This window comes from Octopus sinensis, linkage group LG10, assembly GCF_006345805.1.
Source record: "Octopus sinensis linkage group LG10, ASM634580v1, whole genome shotgun sequence".
Classification (NCBI taxonomy): Eukaryota; Metazoa; Mollusca; class Cephalopoda; order Octopoda; family Octopodidae; genus Octopus; species Octopus sinensis.
Window position 1 is genome coordinate 11,727,188 of NC_043006.1, and position 15,284 is coordinate 11,742,471.

Sequence of the window (15,284 nt, forward strand, 5' to 3'; positions counted from 1 at the left end):
TGTGTATGTATGTGTGTCCTTTTCTGTGTCTGTGTGTGAGTGTACGTTTGTATGTGTGTATTTATATATAGAAATAATAAGGCTTATGTATAAAAGAATGAATAAGGCATCCTATGTGTTTTAACGTCCCATTCATATCTTTTATACACTTGTCTCGAAGAATTTAATTAGCATTAACCTGTTAATGTGATTGCATGGAAATACATGTCTTCCAATTACCTGTTATATTACGTATTGTAAAAGAAAAATTTCTGAAAAGGCTTGAGAATATTATGCAAGAGTAGTTGTTTGTGAATCAAATCCTACATACCATCGTTAATTTCATTTCTACGTTTACATTGTAGTCGAGGTCGCTTTTGTCTTATGAAGCGTAACGTTTCATCTTCGACTTTTCCTTTCGTTTTAATTTGCGCCAAAGTTCCCTGCAGACAAAGAAAAATATATATGTGAATAGGAAGTAAGTGCATACACAGATACATACAAACAAACATACGCACATAAGGAAAGCACTCCGTCGGTTACGACGATGAGGCTTCCGGTTGATCCGATCAACGGAACAGCCTGCTCGTGAAATTAACGTGTAAGTGGCTGAGCACTCCACAGACACGTGTACCCTTAACGTAGTTCTCGGGGATATTCAGCGTGACAAGGCCGGCCCTTTGAAATACAGGTACAACAGAAACAGGAAGTAAGAGTGAGAGAAAGTTGTGGTGAAAGAGTACAGCAGGGATCACCACCATCCCCTGCTGGAGCCTCGTGGAGCTTTAGGTGTTTTCGCTCAATAAACACTCACAACGCCCGGTCTGGGAATCGAAACCGCGATCCTACGACCGCGAGTCCGCTGCCCTAACCACTGGGCCATTGCGCCTCCACATACGCACATACATGTATATATGCACAATCACACGTACACACTTGTATATAAAAGTGTGTGTTTCTGTCAGCCATTTGATTCGAACATTCAGCTGGCTACCGCGACTGATGGATGTTACCAGACATCGCCTTTATCATGAAACCAAGAGCACGTGCCTCGGTACACGAGCTGCGACTTGCATAATCTATTATATTAAATCCGTTCTGTCTGTGTGTGTGTGTGTCTTCTAGGATCTCGAGCATCCTCCATCCGATTGCGCTCAAATTTGATATGTTGATACCGACGGTATCAGGGCGTGTATAAGTCTTGAAGCAGAAAGCAATTCCAGGTGAGAATGTGATCGATAAAACCGTGAGAACGTGCATTTTTACGCGCAAGTACATCAGCTGTTGCGATGTACTTACTAGTACTTTAAACTCTTCTGATGCATATTTGTGGGAATAAACTCATTTTTCGTTGGAATAGAAAAAAGTCTATCTTTATTTCTACTTTTGCTGGTGTCTCAAATTTAGGTTAAATCAGTGTTTCTCAAAGGGGAGGCCTATGGGACGGCCGGACAAGTTGTTTTGAGAAAATTTGGTTTAAATGTCTGACAACCTAGCACCGTCCGTTGGACAGGGGAGGGGCGTTTTTCTCGTATATGATATAGACCAATAGAATCCTGTCAATCCCGTTAAAGTCGCTGGTAATGTTGCCCAAGGAATTGTGATTGCGCCTGCTTATATTTATAATATTTATAAATGAAATCTCGAACGTCAAGAGAGCTCAGTAAAATATAAATATTTGCAAATGATTTCAAGACTCAGATATCAAGGAAAAAGAAAACTGAAGAAAACATTAATTTGGTCCAAAAGCTGTAGTCATAAGGAGGACAAAAACGTTGTGCTAAATGAAGAAAAAATTGAACTCATGAGTTTTGGAAATTAAAACTTACTCAAACAATCATACTGTTCTGATTCAGAAGAACCGGTCATAGCATCGAAATAAAAGAATACGATTCAGATAAAACATATAGCTTACAACATATATTCAGTAGTTTCCATTCATTCGATGTCAAACAACACGCACGCACACACACATAAATACATACAAACACACACATACTCATATACATATTTACACAATATATATATATTCTATATATATATATACATATATACGTATACACACATATATATGTATATATATACATGTATACATATATATATGTATATTTATACATATATATATGCATATATACATATATGTATATGTATATTTACATAAACACATGTATATACATATATTAATATATATATATATATATAACATCAATGTATATATATATATATATATATAAACTTAGATATGTTTCGACCAAAGATTGGTCCAGGCCATGTCTAACTTAATAGCACTACCTGATATATATATATAAATATGTATATATGTATAAAGATATATATATATATATATATATATATATATATATATACATATATCTGTACATGCATATATATAACGCATGTATCTATATAGGCATATATATGCATGTATCTATATATGCATAATATATATATCTATATGCATATATATATATATGCATATATATATATATATATATATATATAATATATATATATATATATATATAATATATATATATATAATATATACACAAAGACGTATATCCGTATATATATGCATGTGTGTGTCTCCGTCTGTCAATATATATGTAAATATCGATGCAAATTACTAGAAACCGGTATTAGAATGTTAGAAATTATGCTGTGTTCCTCAATAGAAATGCAACGAAGCACATCCACGCTTGATCAGTTTACATAAGATGTACAGTGTAATTCAATTTAGATGTCTTTTCAAAATTAAGTTTACTTTAGAGTTATGTGCTTAGGTATACACACCAATAAATATAGTTTACATAGTTATTTTTTTAATATTCTAGTGCACACAGCGTACAGGACACACATACATAGTCACACATGCATGTATATATGCGTATGTATATATGTATATATATACGTGCATGTATGCATACACACACATATATGTATATATATATATATATATTATTTTTGAGTAAGCACTTTCAGGGAGATTCTTCTTAAAGTAGTAGAAATGGCTAAAGAAATTTTTTGGCTGCTATTTCTAAAAATATGTGGCAAAGTAAATTATTTTACTGAGCCCTTAATTATATAAAGTAATATTTTGAATAAGCCTTGAATGGTCCTTTTACATACTGAACACTACTTGGTGAAATTAATTAATAACTAATTGATTTTACCCTTAATTATTGATATGTATATATATATATATATATATATATATATATATATATATATATATATATGAATATGTATATGTGCATATATACATATATATATATATATGTATATGTATGTATATGGTGACCTGTAATGTGACTCTTGGTAATTCAAAATCCGCTGTTTTGACTACGGTAATTTGAACCCCCGGTAATTTGACTGCCATTCAATTTCATTCCTGGTAATTTCATTCCCGATATTAGAAAACGATAAAACGTTGAATGAAGATAAAATACAGTAAAATGTAAAAGCATTACTAAAAGCTTCAAAAATGATTAAGGTTACGAGCTATTTCTCGTAAAAAATCCATCTTATTTTCGGGTCTTCATCGCTCAATAAATATCTGAAGCCGTTTGCTTATATCTTTATGCTTTCATTTGGTCTCGCAGATCTCACCTCGATTAAATTCAACCTTTTTCAGTTATGCAAAGTGTTCTTCCCTTTTCAGTGCAGTAATTAATTTCCATATATTCGGATGTGTGTGCGTTGTGATATTCCTCCAAATGGTTTTTAGTGCGAGGCACATTCGATTCTGTTCTAAAGCGGACATTCCAACTATCAATGGGAAATAAAGAAGGTATTCGTTGTCTAATTCCTCTACCTCGCGCGCATCCTCTATACGATAATTCAAAGTAGGACACCAGTTCTTGCGGAAGATCGTCGTCACCTACAAGATCTTCGATTCTGTTAATCACATCATCGGGAGAAAGAAAAACCAGCGTTAAAAAACATTTGATTTAATGCTAAACTCATTATCATGATGGTATATTTCCTTAAAACCAAATTCGCATACTTTTCTGTACACATTTTGAAATAGATGAAAAAGACAACAACGAGATGGAAGCAGTGCGAAACACTGATAAAATGCTATTAATGTGAACTATTTCAAAATCCTTAATAATGTTTCAGGGCTCAGTCCTTGGCGTAATTCATTTAGCTTATTAATAAGGCAGGTGTAAGTTTCTTGATTTTTGTTTGAAAGTAATGCAAACAATTTCCGAACAGACAATGAACCCACTTGAATATGAAGCTTGTACAACTGATAAAATACAGTTGGGAAGCACTTAAATGTCCCATCACCTGCCCAGTGTTTTACATTCACTGGTGGAAGCTATCCGTCGGTTACGACGACGAGGGTTCCGGTTGATCCGAATCAACGGAACATCCTGCTCGTGAAATTAACGTGTAAGTGGCTGAGCACTCCACAGACACGTGTACCCTTAACGTAGTTCTCGGGGAGATTCAGCGTGACACAGGGAGTGACAAGGCCGGCCCTTTGAAGTACAGGTACAACAGAAACAGGAAGTAAGAGTGAGAGAAAGTTGTGGTAAAAGAGTACAGCAGGGATCACCACCATCCCCTGCCGGAGCCTCGTAGAGCTTTAGGTGTTTTCGCTCAATAAACACTCACAACGCCCGGTCTTGGAATCGAAACCGCGATCCTATGACCGCGAGTCCGCTGCCCTAACCACTGGGCCATTGCGCCTCCACTTTACATTCACTAAGTCATCAGTGAATTACTAAGTTTATCTGTTGCAAACTCAAGTAATCTGTCTACATCAGTTTCACTACTATCAAACTGCAAGAAAAGTTCGCCACTATCTCATTGACTATCTCCTTCAACAACAGTAAGGAATGAGGCAGGGATGGACCACAGGTGAACATGTAAACTTTTTAAATAAAACACCCGATGACTGAAAGGATACTTTCCTAGCTTGCTAACCAACCACATGGTTCCGGGTTCAGTCCCACTGCGTGGCATCTTGGGCAAGTGTCTTCTGCTATAGCCCCGGGCCAAGGAATACCTTGTGAGTGGATTTGGTAGACGGAAACAGAAAGAAACCTGTCGTATATTTGTATATATGTATATATATGTGTTTGTGTGTTTGTGTGTCTGTGTTTGTCCCCCCTAGCATTGCTTGACAACTGATGCTGTTGTGTTTACGTCCCCGTTACTTAGCGGTTCGGCCTAAGAGACCGATAGAATATGTACTGGGCTTACAAAAGAATAAGTCCCGGGGTCGATTTGCTCGACTAAAGGCGGTGCTCCAGCATGGCCGCAGTCAAATGACTGAAACAAGTAAAAGAGTAAAAGAGTACCATGTAAATCAACAACAACAACAACAACAACAACAAATTTCAATGTTTCATGTACTTATTTTTTTTCTAATATTAAGAGCGAAATTACTAGGATTGAAATTGACTGGCAGCCGAATTACCCGGAGTCAAATTACCTAGCACCATATAAATATATATGTACACACATACATACATATAAATGCACATGCATATAATTAAACTATGCACCAAGCATACATGAATACTATACACAACTAGTAATAAACAAATAAATATATATACATAGTATATATATATATATATATATATATATCTCTATATAAACGGCAGTTTGTCTGTGCGTGTTTCTGTGTGTCTGTTTTCTCGAACCCTCACTCTGACCACGGCTTTTCAAACCGATTCTGATGAAACTTGACACACACATAGCCAATGTCATAATTCAAAACTAACGCAGCGAAAATTTTGAAAAGTTCCCCCAGTTCTGAAAAAAATCGATAAATTCGACATGGGGTCGAGAATCAGAAACCCAAACCACAGGGGACGCAACTCCACCTTTTTTAACTAAAAAAAAAATTTACCATAATTTTTTCCATTTTTTGCTATTTTTGGCTATAACTCTCTAAAAATGCTTTATAGTTATTTCCATTACAAAACCTGAGCAACGCCGGGCGACACTGCTAGTAGTATATATATATATATATATATATATATATATATATATATAATAAAATACTAGGGAATAAATCCAAACTTACAGGGAAAAATCAGATTTAGGATTGAATCCAATTTTATAGTAAAATATTTATATTATATTAACTTAGAGATAAAACCACTATTAGGCAAATCAAACAATGAAAAACTTAAGCCAATACATAAAATTAATTAATTTATATTATATATTATTTTTTTTATTATTTATTTATTTTATATATCATTTTAATAATATAATAATAAATAATATAAATTAATTAATTTTATGTATTGGCTTAAGTTTTTCATTGTTTGATTTGCCTAATAGTGGTTTATCTCTAATTTATATAATATATATATAATATATCTATATATATATATTTATTATATATATATAGTATATTATAGTATTTATAGTAAGGGTGTAATTGTGTGTGTAATTTGAATAAGTATGAAACCACGTGCGGTTTATGTTCCCCGTTTTTTTCTGATGGAAGCAGATTGTTAACTTGCTTCCCTTTTAATATGTAAGTATTACATAACAACTTAAGATTATATATATCACAGGCGAGCGGTCCATATATTGGGTTGTCCGGAAAGTTCATGCCGATTTATAGTAGCTTACCTTTCGACTTACTTTCGACTTATTTTAGAATATGGTTGAGTCCATAATATAGGATTTCACTACACCTCCATTTAGAGCACAGTTTAAGCTATCTTTTAGTGGATGAAAGTTTATGTTCCTATAACCTGTGTTAATTCTGTAACCCTTTAAAATGGAAGATAAGAGAGTTCATTTTCGGCAATTGATGCTTTGGGAACCAGACAAAAATTGGTGCAGCTCGGCTGGGATGTGTTACCCCACCCTCTATACTCAACAGATATTGCTCCTTCAGACTTCCACTTATTCAGGTCTCTGCAGAATAGTCTTAATGGTAAACATTTCAATTCCTTGGATGACGTAAAAAGATACCTTGATGTATTCTTTGCTGTGAAACCACCTTAATTCTAGGAGGAGGGTATTTTCAAGTTAAAGGAAAGATGGCGACGCATCGTGCAACAAAATGGTTCATATTTGGTTGATTAAAAATGTAATGGCAAATATTTATTGACCTTTTTCTTTCCTTTAACAATCGGCACGAACTTTCCGGACAACCCAATATATATATATATATATATATATATATATATATACTATATATATATATATATATATATATATATATATATATATTTATATATATATTCATATATGTACATGAATGAATGTATGTATGTATGTATGTATGTATGTATGTATGTATGAAGCAATTAGAAGCAAATTCTTCTTTGGTGTTATATCGTTGCATACAAAAACATAATTGGAAGTGTATAAGTTAAATATATTGAATATATGCAAAAAAATAATGTGAATTACTGAAGAAATCTATTAAAAGCATTGTTAAATAGTAATTTAGTTGATGAATATATAAAAAAAAATTGCTGAGTTGCAAGAATATTATTTGCACAAACGATGCTTTAATTTACAATTATATTAATATTTGCTCTTCAAGAGCACACGTGTGAATTAGTGATGTCGCATTAGGAAAAAAAATACTACAAGAAAAGATTAGATTTATTCACAAATCAATCAATAATTAATCACATATTTTTATGTTCAATCAACTTCAGTCTATTGACTGTTAATTCGACTCAACTCTGAAAAATGATGTCTGATTGCCGATTTGATCATTCCATATTTTAGAGAAACCATCAGCCAGATGATGATTATATAGTAGTTTCCGTATATTAAATAGTCATTTGATTGTATACCATAGTTTCTCAATGAGGTTCAGGTCTGGTGAATTTGAAGCTATATTATTAACTTACTTTTGTTTTCTTTAAAGTAACTCTTTATTTTCTTTGATGTATGCCGTGAAACATAATTGATCGAAATCATCTTTTCCCTACAAATCTATAATCTCTCATATGATTTCATAGGCAAATCATCAAATGTTGAGATGTAATCATAAAATTTGTAAATATCCTTATATGATTCTTTATTGACCTTCTAATTTTCTCTTTTTATCTTTGGCAAATAACTTTGCTCTTATTTGATCATACGACATTTTAGCAGTTTCTAGTTGTGTACAGCCTATATTTAGATGTCAATCTAAGAATGTTATGTGTCTATTGATTTTCGGTGTCGCTTACTTTTAAACTGCTTACCGAGATAGGAAACCTTGATTTATAGATGTGTACCTATAATATATAAGAATATTAACAACAAATGACCAATTTGAGTCAAAGCTCAGTTTTATGCTTGTCCAATCACTTCTCTTGTATATCCATTTCATAAACTAATTCTGATTCGTTTGGCTACTTGTATTTATAATAATCTTCTTTCAAAAATGTTAATCTAACAAGTTTGCTTTGCTATTTAGCTCTCAGATTGTAACAAGAAGCCTCAAGACATTTTCCCTCGACTCCCTAATGTTCTACAAATCCATATATATATATATTATATATATATATATATATATATAATATACTTACGTATAGGACCAAAAGGGGTACGTCGTCGCTTAATATATATGTAAATGTAAAAAAAATACAAACTAGGACAAGAACGTGAAACTTTAGAAGACGATACAAAAAACACGGACGGGACATTCGAAGCCTTCAATCTTCAAGATTAATCAGCCGAAATTGCGAAGATGATCCGGTTCTTGACTGAAGATTGAAGGCTACGAATGTCCCGTCCGTGTTTTTGTATCGTCTTCTAAATGTTTCACGTTCTTGTCCCAGTTTGTATTTTTTTACATTTACACACACACACACACACACACACCACACACACACACACACACACACACACACACACACACACACACATATATATATATATATATGAGTATTATCTATGTGTGTGTGTGAGTGTGTGTGCATGTGAGCGTGTGTGTGTGAGTATGTTTTTAAATGTCTGTACGCATATTACACTCCTAGAATTTTCAATATATCCTTGAAAACATCTTGCAGTTTTTTCTAAAGGTGATGCATTACTAAGTCACATTAGACTATGTTAGAACGAGTGAAGTGATTGAGAACATCGTATATGCTATGTTATGAATGCCTATATACACTAAATATGGTATCAAACAATTTCTTTATGCGTTCAATGAAACTTAACCTATTTATTCACCGATCTATTTAAAACAGGGTCATTCTAAGTCAATTTTAAGGTGACGATTAAATTGCTTCTAAAGAAGAGATATAGAAAGATAAAAAAAAAATTGTTATTTCCAAATTACAGATTTAATTCCCCATTTCATATCTAACTCTAAAATATAGAGAAATTTTTGTTTGATATACGTTTCTCATTGAACGTTGATATATATACATATTTATATATCAGGAAAATAGTATTTTGTGAAAAGAGCAAAATCTAAATAACAAAATAGAAATTTTATTAAGGACCAATGCATCCGAAGATAGAGAAACTTGTCAGTAAATTATTAAGAACCCAAGGATTTCCAAAACTCACATTAAAATTTATTAAATAAAATGATGAGCCAAGAAAAAACAAAATAAAATATGCATACTATATATATATATATATATATATATATATATATATATATATTTACTTCAGTCTCTCATGCGTACATTATCCAGTTAGGCCATGAAATTTACCGACTATAACGTTATAAACACGTTCCAATCTTAGTTTTACTGTTTTTAGGTTTGCTACAAACCCACTAATAAATGATGCACAACGACACATCTTTCTCCAAATCATTTTTGCTCTTATACTGACATCATCGTCGTCGTTGTCATAATCGTATAAATAATGTCAGAACAGACATAAACATCTGTAAGTTTACGATGTTCCGGCTCCCCCCCTTCCATCTCCTCTCGTGACATAGCTTAATTCAGTTAATATACTACATAGTCAATTATCTTTAATTTTATTTCATCAACAGATAGCTGTGTGTAATGTTTATTTCAATCACATTTGGAAGTTGCTAAAACATTATATCTTAGTGGTGATATTAAATTTCAGGAAATTGTGCAATTAACACCAATGAATGTCTAAATAAAACAAAATATTTCATAAAAATGATTTTATGAATAAACGAAACAAAATGTTATACATTATATGGTTGGATTTCAGTATGCATTAAATAACGCACATTGGAGCTTGCTAAAACTTCCTCTGCATAAGTTACAACCAAAGCAAGAGAAATACACAGAAATATGCAGAAAAATGTTTCCAATACGCATTAAACTTTCAAATTTATTAATAACATAATCGGTTATTGGGTAAAGAATCACATTTGGTGGAATTCCGGTTTAAGCACCCCATTATAATCCCGCATAGAATTTTTTTTGTTTTTTTTTTTGGGATTTTCAGTAAATTTTAGTGAATTTGTGTCCTACACATGGGAATTTAATCGATTTGGAAAAAAATTAAAAACAAAATATTTAACTCCTATTCGCTACCCATAAATCGGTAAAGTTCCACTCTTTTACGATATTTAAAAAAATCAGAGTTTAGTTAAAAATACGGACAGGCCGAATTCTTTGCTTAAATCCCAGCAATGGGTCGCTTTTGGGTACATTGTCATTCCATATATGTGTTTTTAATGTGAAAATTATTGAAACACATCAATACATACCAAGCGAGGAAGGTCTCAGGTGATCTTGAGATGTACTAAAAATAATAGCCAAATCGCTCTTAAATCATACAAGCACAAACAAATGTTTTTTACGTAATCGTGTGAATTCCAGTGTGTAGATTTGTAAATATTTTCTGATAATTCCAAAAAAGAAAAAAAACAAAACAAAACACATTATGAGGAGTTATTTGGAGTGGGTAAATCGCCACACATTTAAATGACTTAATAAAAAATAAAGTTGTTATCAGTTAAAAATTAGTTTATAAAGTGTGTTGAATAGGATAAAATAATAATCCTCTTTTACTCTTTTACTCTTTTACTTGTTTCAGTCATTTGAGTGCGGCCATGCTGGAGCATCGCCTTTAGTCGAGCAAATCGACCGCGGGACTTATTCTTTGTAAGCCCAGTACTTATTCTATCGGTCTCTTTTGCCGAACCGCTAAGTAACGGGGACGTAAACACACCAGCATCGGTTGTCAAGCAATGCTAGGGGGACAAACATAGACACACAAACACACACACACACACATATATATATATATATATATATATATATACGACAGGCTTCTTTCAGTTTCCGTCTACCAAATCCACTCTCAAGGCATTGGTCGGCCCGGGGCTATAGCAGAAGACACTTGCCCAAGATGCCACGCAGTGTGTCTGAACCCGGAACCATGTGGTTGATTAGCAAGCTACTTACCACACAGCCACTCCTGCAAGCTACTTACCACACAGCCACTCCAACATGTACTATTTTATCGAATATTATCTTCTGTTGTTCTTTTATTTTTCATTTATTTCGTTTCAGTCATTTGACTGCGCCCATGCTGTAGCACCGCCGTTAGTCAAACAAATCGACACCACGACTTATTCTTTTGTTACCCTAGTACTTATTCTATCGTTTTCTTTTGCCGATCAACTAGGTTACGGGTACGTAAGCGATGATGGGTGGAGAGACAAACATGGACACACAAACATATACATACATGGATATACATACATGGATATATATATATATATATATTATATATATATATATATATATATACGGAAGGCTTTTTTCAGTTTCCGTCTACCAAATCCACTCACAAGGCTTTGGTCGACCCGAGGCTATAGTAGAAGACACTTGCCCAAAGTGCCATGCAGTGGGACTGAACCCGGAACCATGTGGTTGGTAAGCAAGCTACTTAGCACCCACCCACTCCTTCTATGTATCTAATTAATAAACGGTACAAGAGACAAGAGAATACCAGGAATTGTAGTTGAATACTTACCTTCTCTAAATCAAAAGTTAACTGAAATTTTAATAAGAAATCTCCTGCAAATTCTGGATAAGTTCTAAGGATTTCTTTAAGTTCTGCAATATCGATTTTATTGATATCACAATAAGAAAGCGGACGAACTGTATATAAAGCTTTTCCTTCTGGTCCTTTATCTCTAATGTCGCCACCAAAAATATCGTGTTTACCTGGAATATTAATGAAGAGATTCATAAAATATCAGCCATCTTGTATTGTAATGTTATGAGGAAACTTTTTCGAAAAATATAAGTGTGAAACATCTAATTTAAAAATCAACAGCCATTGTTAAAAATTGTATTTATTTAGGGATCAAGTCGATTGCATCGACCCCAGTGCGAAACTGGTACTTAATTTATCGACCCCGAAAGGATGAAAGGCAAAGTCGACCTCGGCGGAATTTGAACTCAGAACGTAACGACAGACGAAATACTACCAAGCATTTCGCCCGGCGCGCTAACGTTTCTGCCAGCTCACCGCATTTCTGTATTATAATAATACACAACGAAAGGTACACAACGTAAAAATCAATGTATATTTACCGGAGGAAGTTCATACGTACCTAAAATTGCCATGACTATATCATCTTTAGATATTTCTATAGAGCCCGACGCAATAAAATATATGGAGTGTAGTATATCACCTGGGTGTATTAATGTGTCCCCCGGAGGGGCATGCGTCGATCTGAATTTCATAGATAAAACACGTAGGCAACCTGCAATAATAACAATGATAATAATAATAATAATAATAATAATAATAATAATGATAATAATAATAATAATGATACTAATAATAATAATAATAATAATAATAATAATAATAATAATAATAATAATGATAATAATAATAATAATGTTAATAATAATAATCATAATGGGACCTTTTGAGCGGGATGGGCAACTCAACCTGAAGAAAATTCTAACTGGGCCCCAACTGCAAGGTCATGTGCTGTTTATCTTGATATGAGATCACCATGTCGCGCACACATGGTTGTGATGCATGTGTCTGGTGTACCCTTATCAGACGGGTAGTCATGATGGGTATATTGGGCTTCGTATATTTTACCCCAGTGTCACTTTGATGGCATGAACTGCTCTCTCACTCAATAATAATAATAATAATAATAATAATATAACAACAATAGTAATAATAATAATAAAAATAACAACAATAATAATAATAATAACAACAACAACAACAACAAGAACAATAATAATAATAATAATGATAATGTTAATAATAATAATAATAATAACAATAATGACAATAATATAATAATAATAATAATGATAATAATAATGATAATAACAATAATAATATAATGATAATGGTGATGATGATGATGACAATGAAGATGATGATGATGATGATGATGATGATGATGATGATGATAATAATGATTTCAGATTTTGGTACAAGGCCAGCAATTTCGGGGGAAGAGTAAGTCGATTACATCGACACCAGTGTTCATTTGGTACTTATTCTATCGATCCCGAAAGGATGAAAGGCAAAGTCGACCACGGAGGAATTTGAACTCGGAAATTTAAGACGGATGAAATGCCGCTAAGCGTACCGCCCGGCCTGCTAACGATTCTGTCAAGCGCCACCTTCAGTAATATTAGCAACAGCAACATCACCAACAATACTGATAATGATAATGATGATGATGTAGCATTCACAGTAATTATTAAGTTCTAAATAGTATTTAGTACATTATTTATTACAATATAAAATATCCAATGAAACTCATACAAATGCAAGCACAAAACATTCTCACGAACACTCACACACATAAATAGCTGTATGATGTAAGGCGTATGCAATTCGAAATGCGTAGTTATATTTTTTCTCTCTAACTTCAGCTCAGAACTACGGCCATGCTGATGCACCGCCGTTTGATAAATATGAATTGGTACGCACGCTATATATATATATATATATTATATATAGTATATATATTATATATATATATATATATATATATAAATATACACATATATATATTAAATAAATATATAAATACACACACATATATGTATATATATATATATATATATATGAATGCATTTATTTATTTATTTAATATATATATATATGTATATATATTATATATATATATATATTATATATACTTAATATATAATAAATATATACATATATATATTTAAATAAATAAGTAAATACATATAATATATATATATATAGTAGTTGTATACTGTCAACTTAATGTGACAGTCCCATGAAGGGAATCACACCGCTGCAATTTAGCCCTAGGAAGCATCAATGCTTCCTGTCGGCCTTGACACATTTCTGTGTTCTTGTGTTTACAAGGGAGAGACAAGCACCCCACCCAGCTAAGCCTGCATCCAGAGACTAGTTTCTGAGTCTTGCTCGTCATCAGTCTGGATTGGCATGGCCTGCTAGCTGGATATTAGAGTTAAATATAAAACATCTAGTTCACCTGCAAAAATTCACATGCTTAATGCATACCCACGTATAATGTTGCGTAACCTGTGGGATAGGCTATACCGGATGAACAGAATGAAAATAAAAATCAAGCAGTGATATTTCAAATACTCATTTCTTCTACAGCTGTTTCAATGTTAATTATTCTTCCGCAGGAACAAATACAATTAAGGAATTACAATTATTTGTAATTTTATTTATAAAGCCTGTATGACTCACAGTGATAATTACTATAAATCTGAATAATATGGAAAGGGATGTCATCAATGTGGATATATTCAAATTCATAACACCACTGATGAGGTGTTTCTTACGTGGACGATGATTATAATTATGTATAATCATAATTACCTAATTGTATTTTTTGCTGTCACATTACGGCGCAGTTATTGTAACAAGCTGTCGGAAAAACGGATATTTCACACACACACAATAAATATATGTATGAGTAAGTGTGTGTGTGCGTATGTTTGTGTGTATGTGTGTGTGTAGTATTATATGAGAACTAAAATATATCAAAATATGATTTGTATAGAGCAACCATTATTTAATAGCTCAAGTGAACAGCCTCGTTTAAGCGAAACTCAGAGTAGAATGTCATCTTCGATATGCATGTATATGCATACATACATACATATATATATATATATATATATATATATATATACATACACACACATATATATCTCTGTGTGTATATATGTATGTATATATATATATATATATTTATCTATATATAGATAATATATATACATATATATATTATTCATATATATATATATATATATATATGAATAAGAACAACAGTAATCCGAGCAACGCCAGGTCATCCAGCTAGTATACATATATATATATGAAAGAAGGTTTGAAAGTGCAATTTTAAAATTATTTTACAATTG

The 15,284-nt window shown here is 32.5% G+C and overlaps 1 protein-coding gene across 4 annotated transcripts in view; it reads right to left on the reverse strand.

Moving 5' to 3' along the window:
• The window catches only part of LOC115216506 (potassium voltage-gated channel subfamily H member 7-like), a 263,445-nt gene that overhangs the window by 31,515 nt on the left and 216,646 nt on the right, over positions 1 to 15,284 (reverse strand). For all 4 annotated transcript variants that reach the window (XM_036506283.1, XM_029785942.2, XM_036506282.1 and 1 more), the window contains exons 5-7: positions 12,479 to 12,631; positions 11,893 to 12,086; positions 311 to 422 (exon numbers count right to left, since the gene is read on the reverse strand). In XM_036506283.1, the coding sequence (XP_036362176.1) occupies positions 311 to 422; positions 11,893 to 12,086; positions 12,479 to 12,631 (459 nt within the window). The remainder of the gene's footprint in view (positions 1 to 310; positions 423 to 11,892; positions 12,087 to 12,478; positions 12,632 to 15,284) is intronic.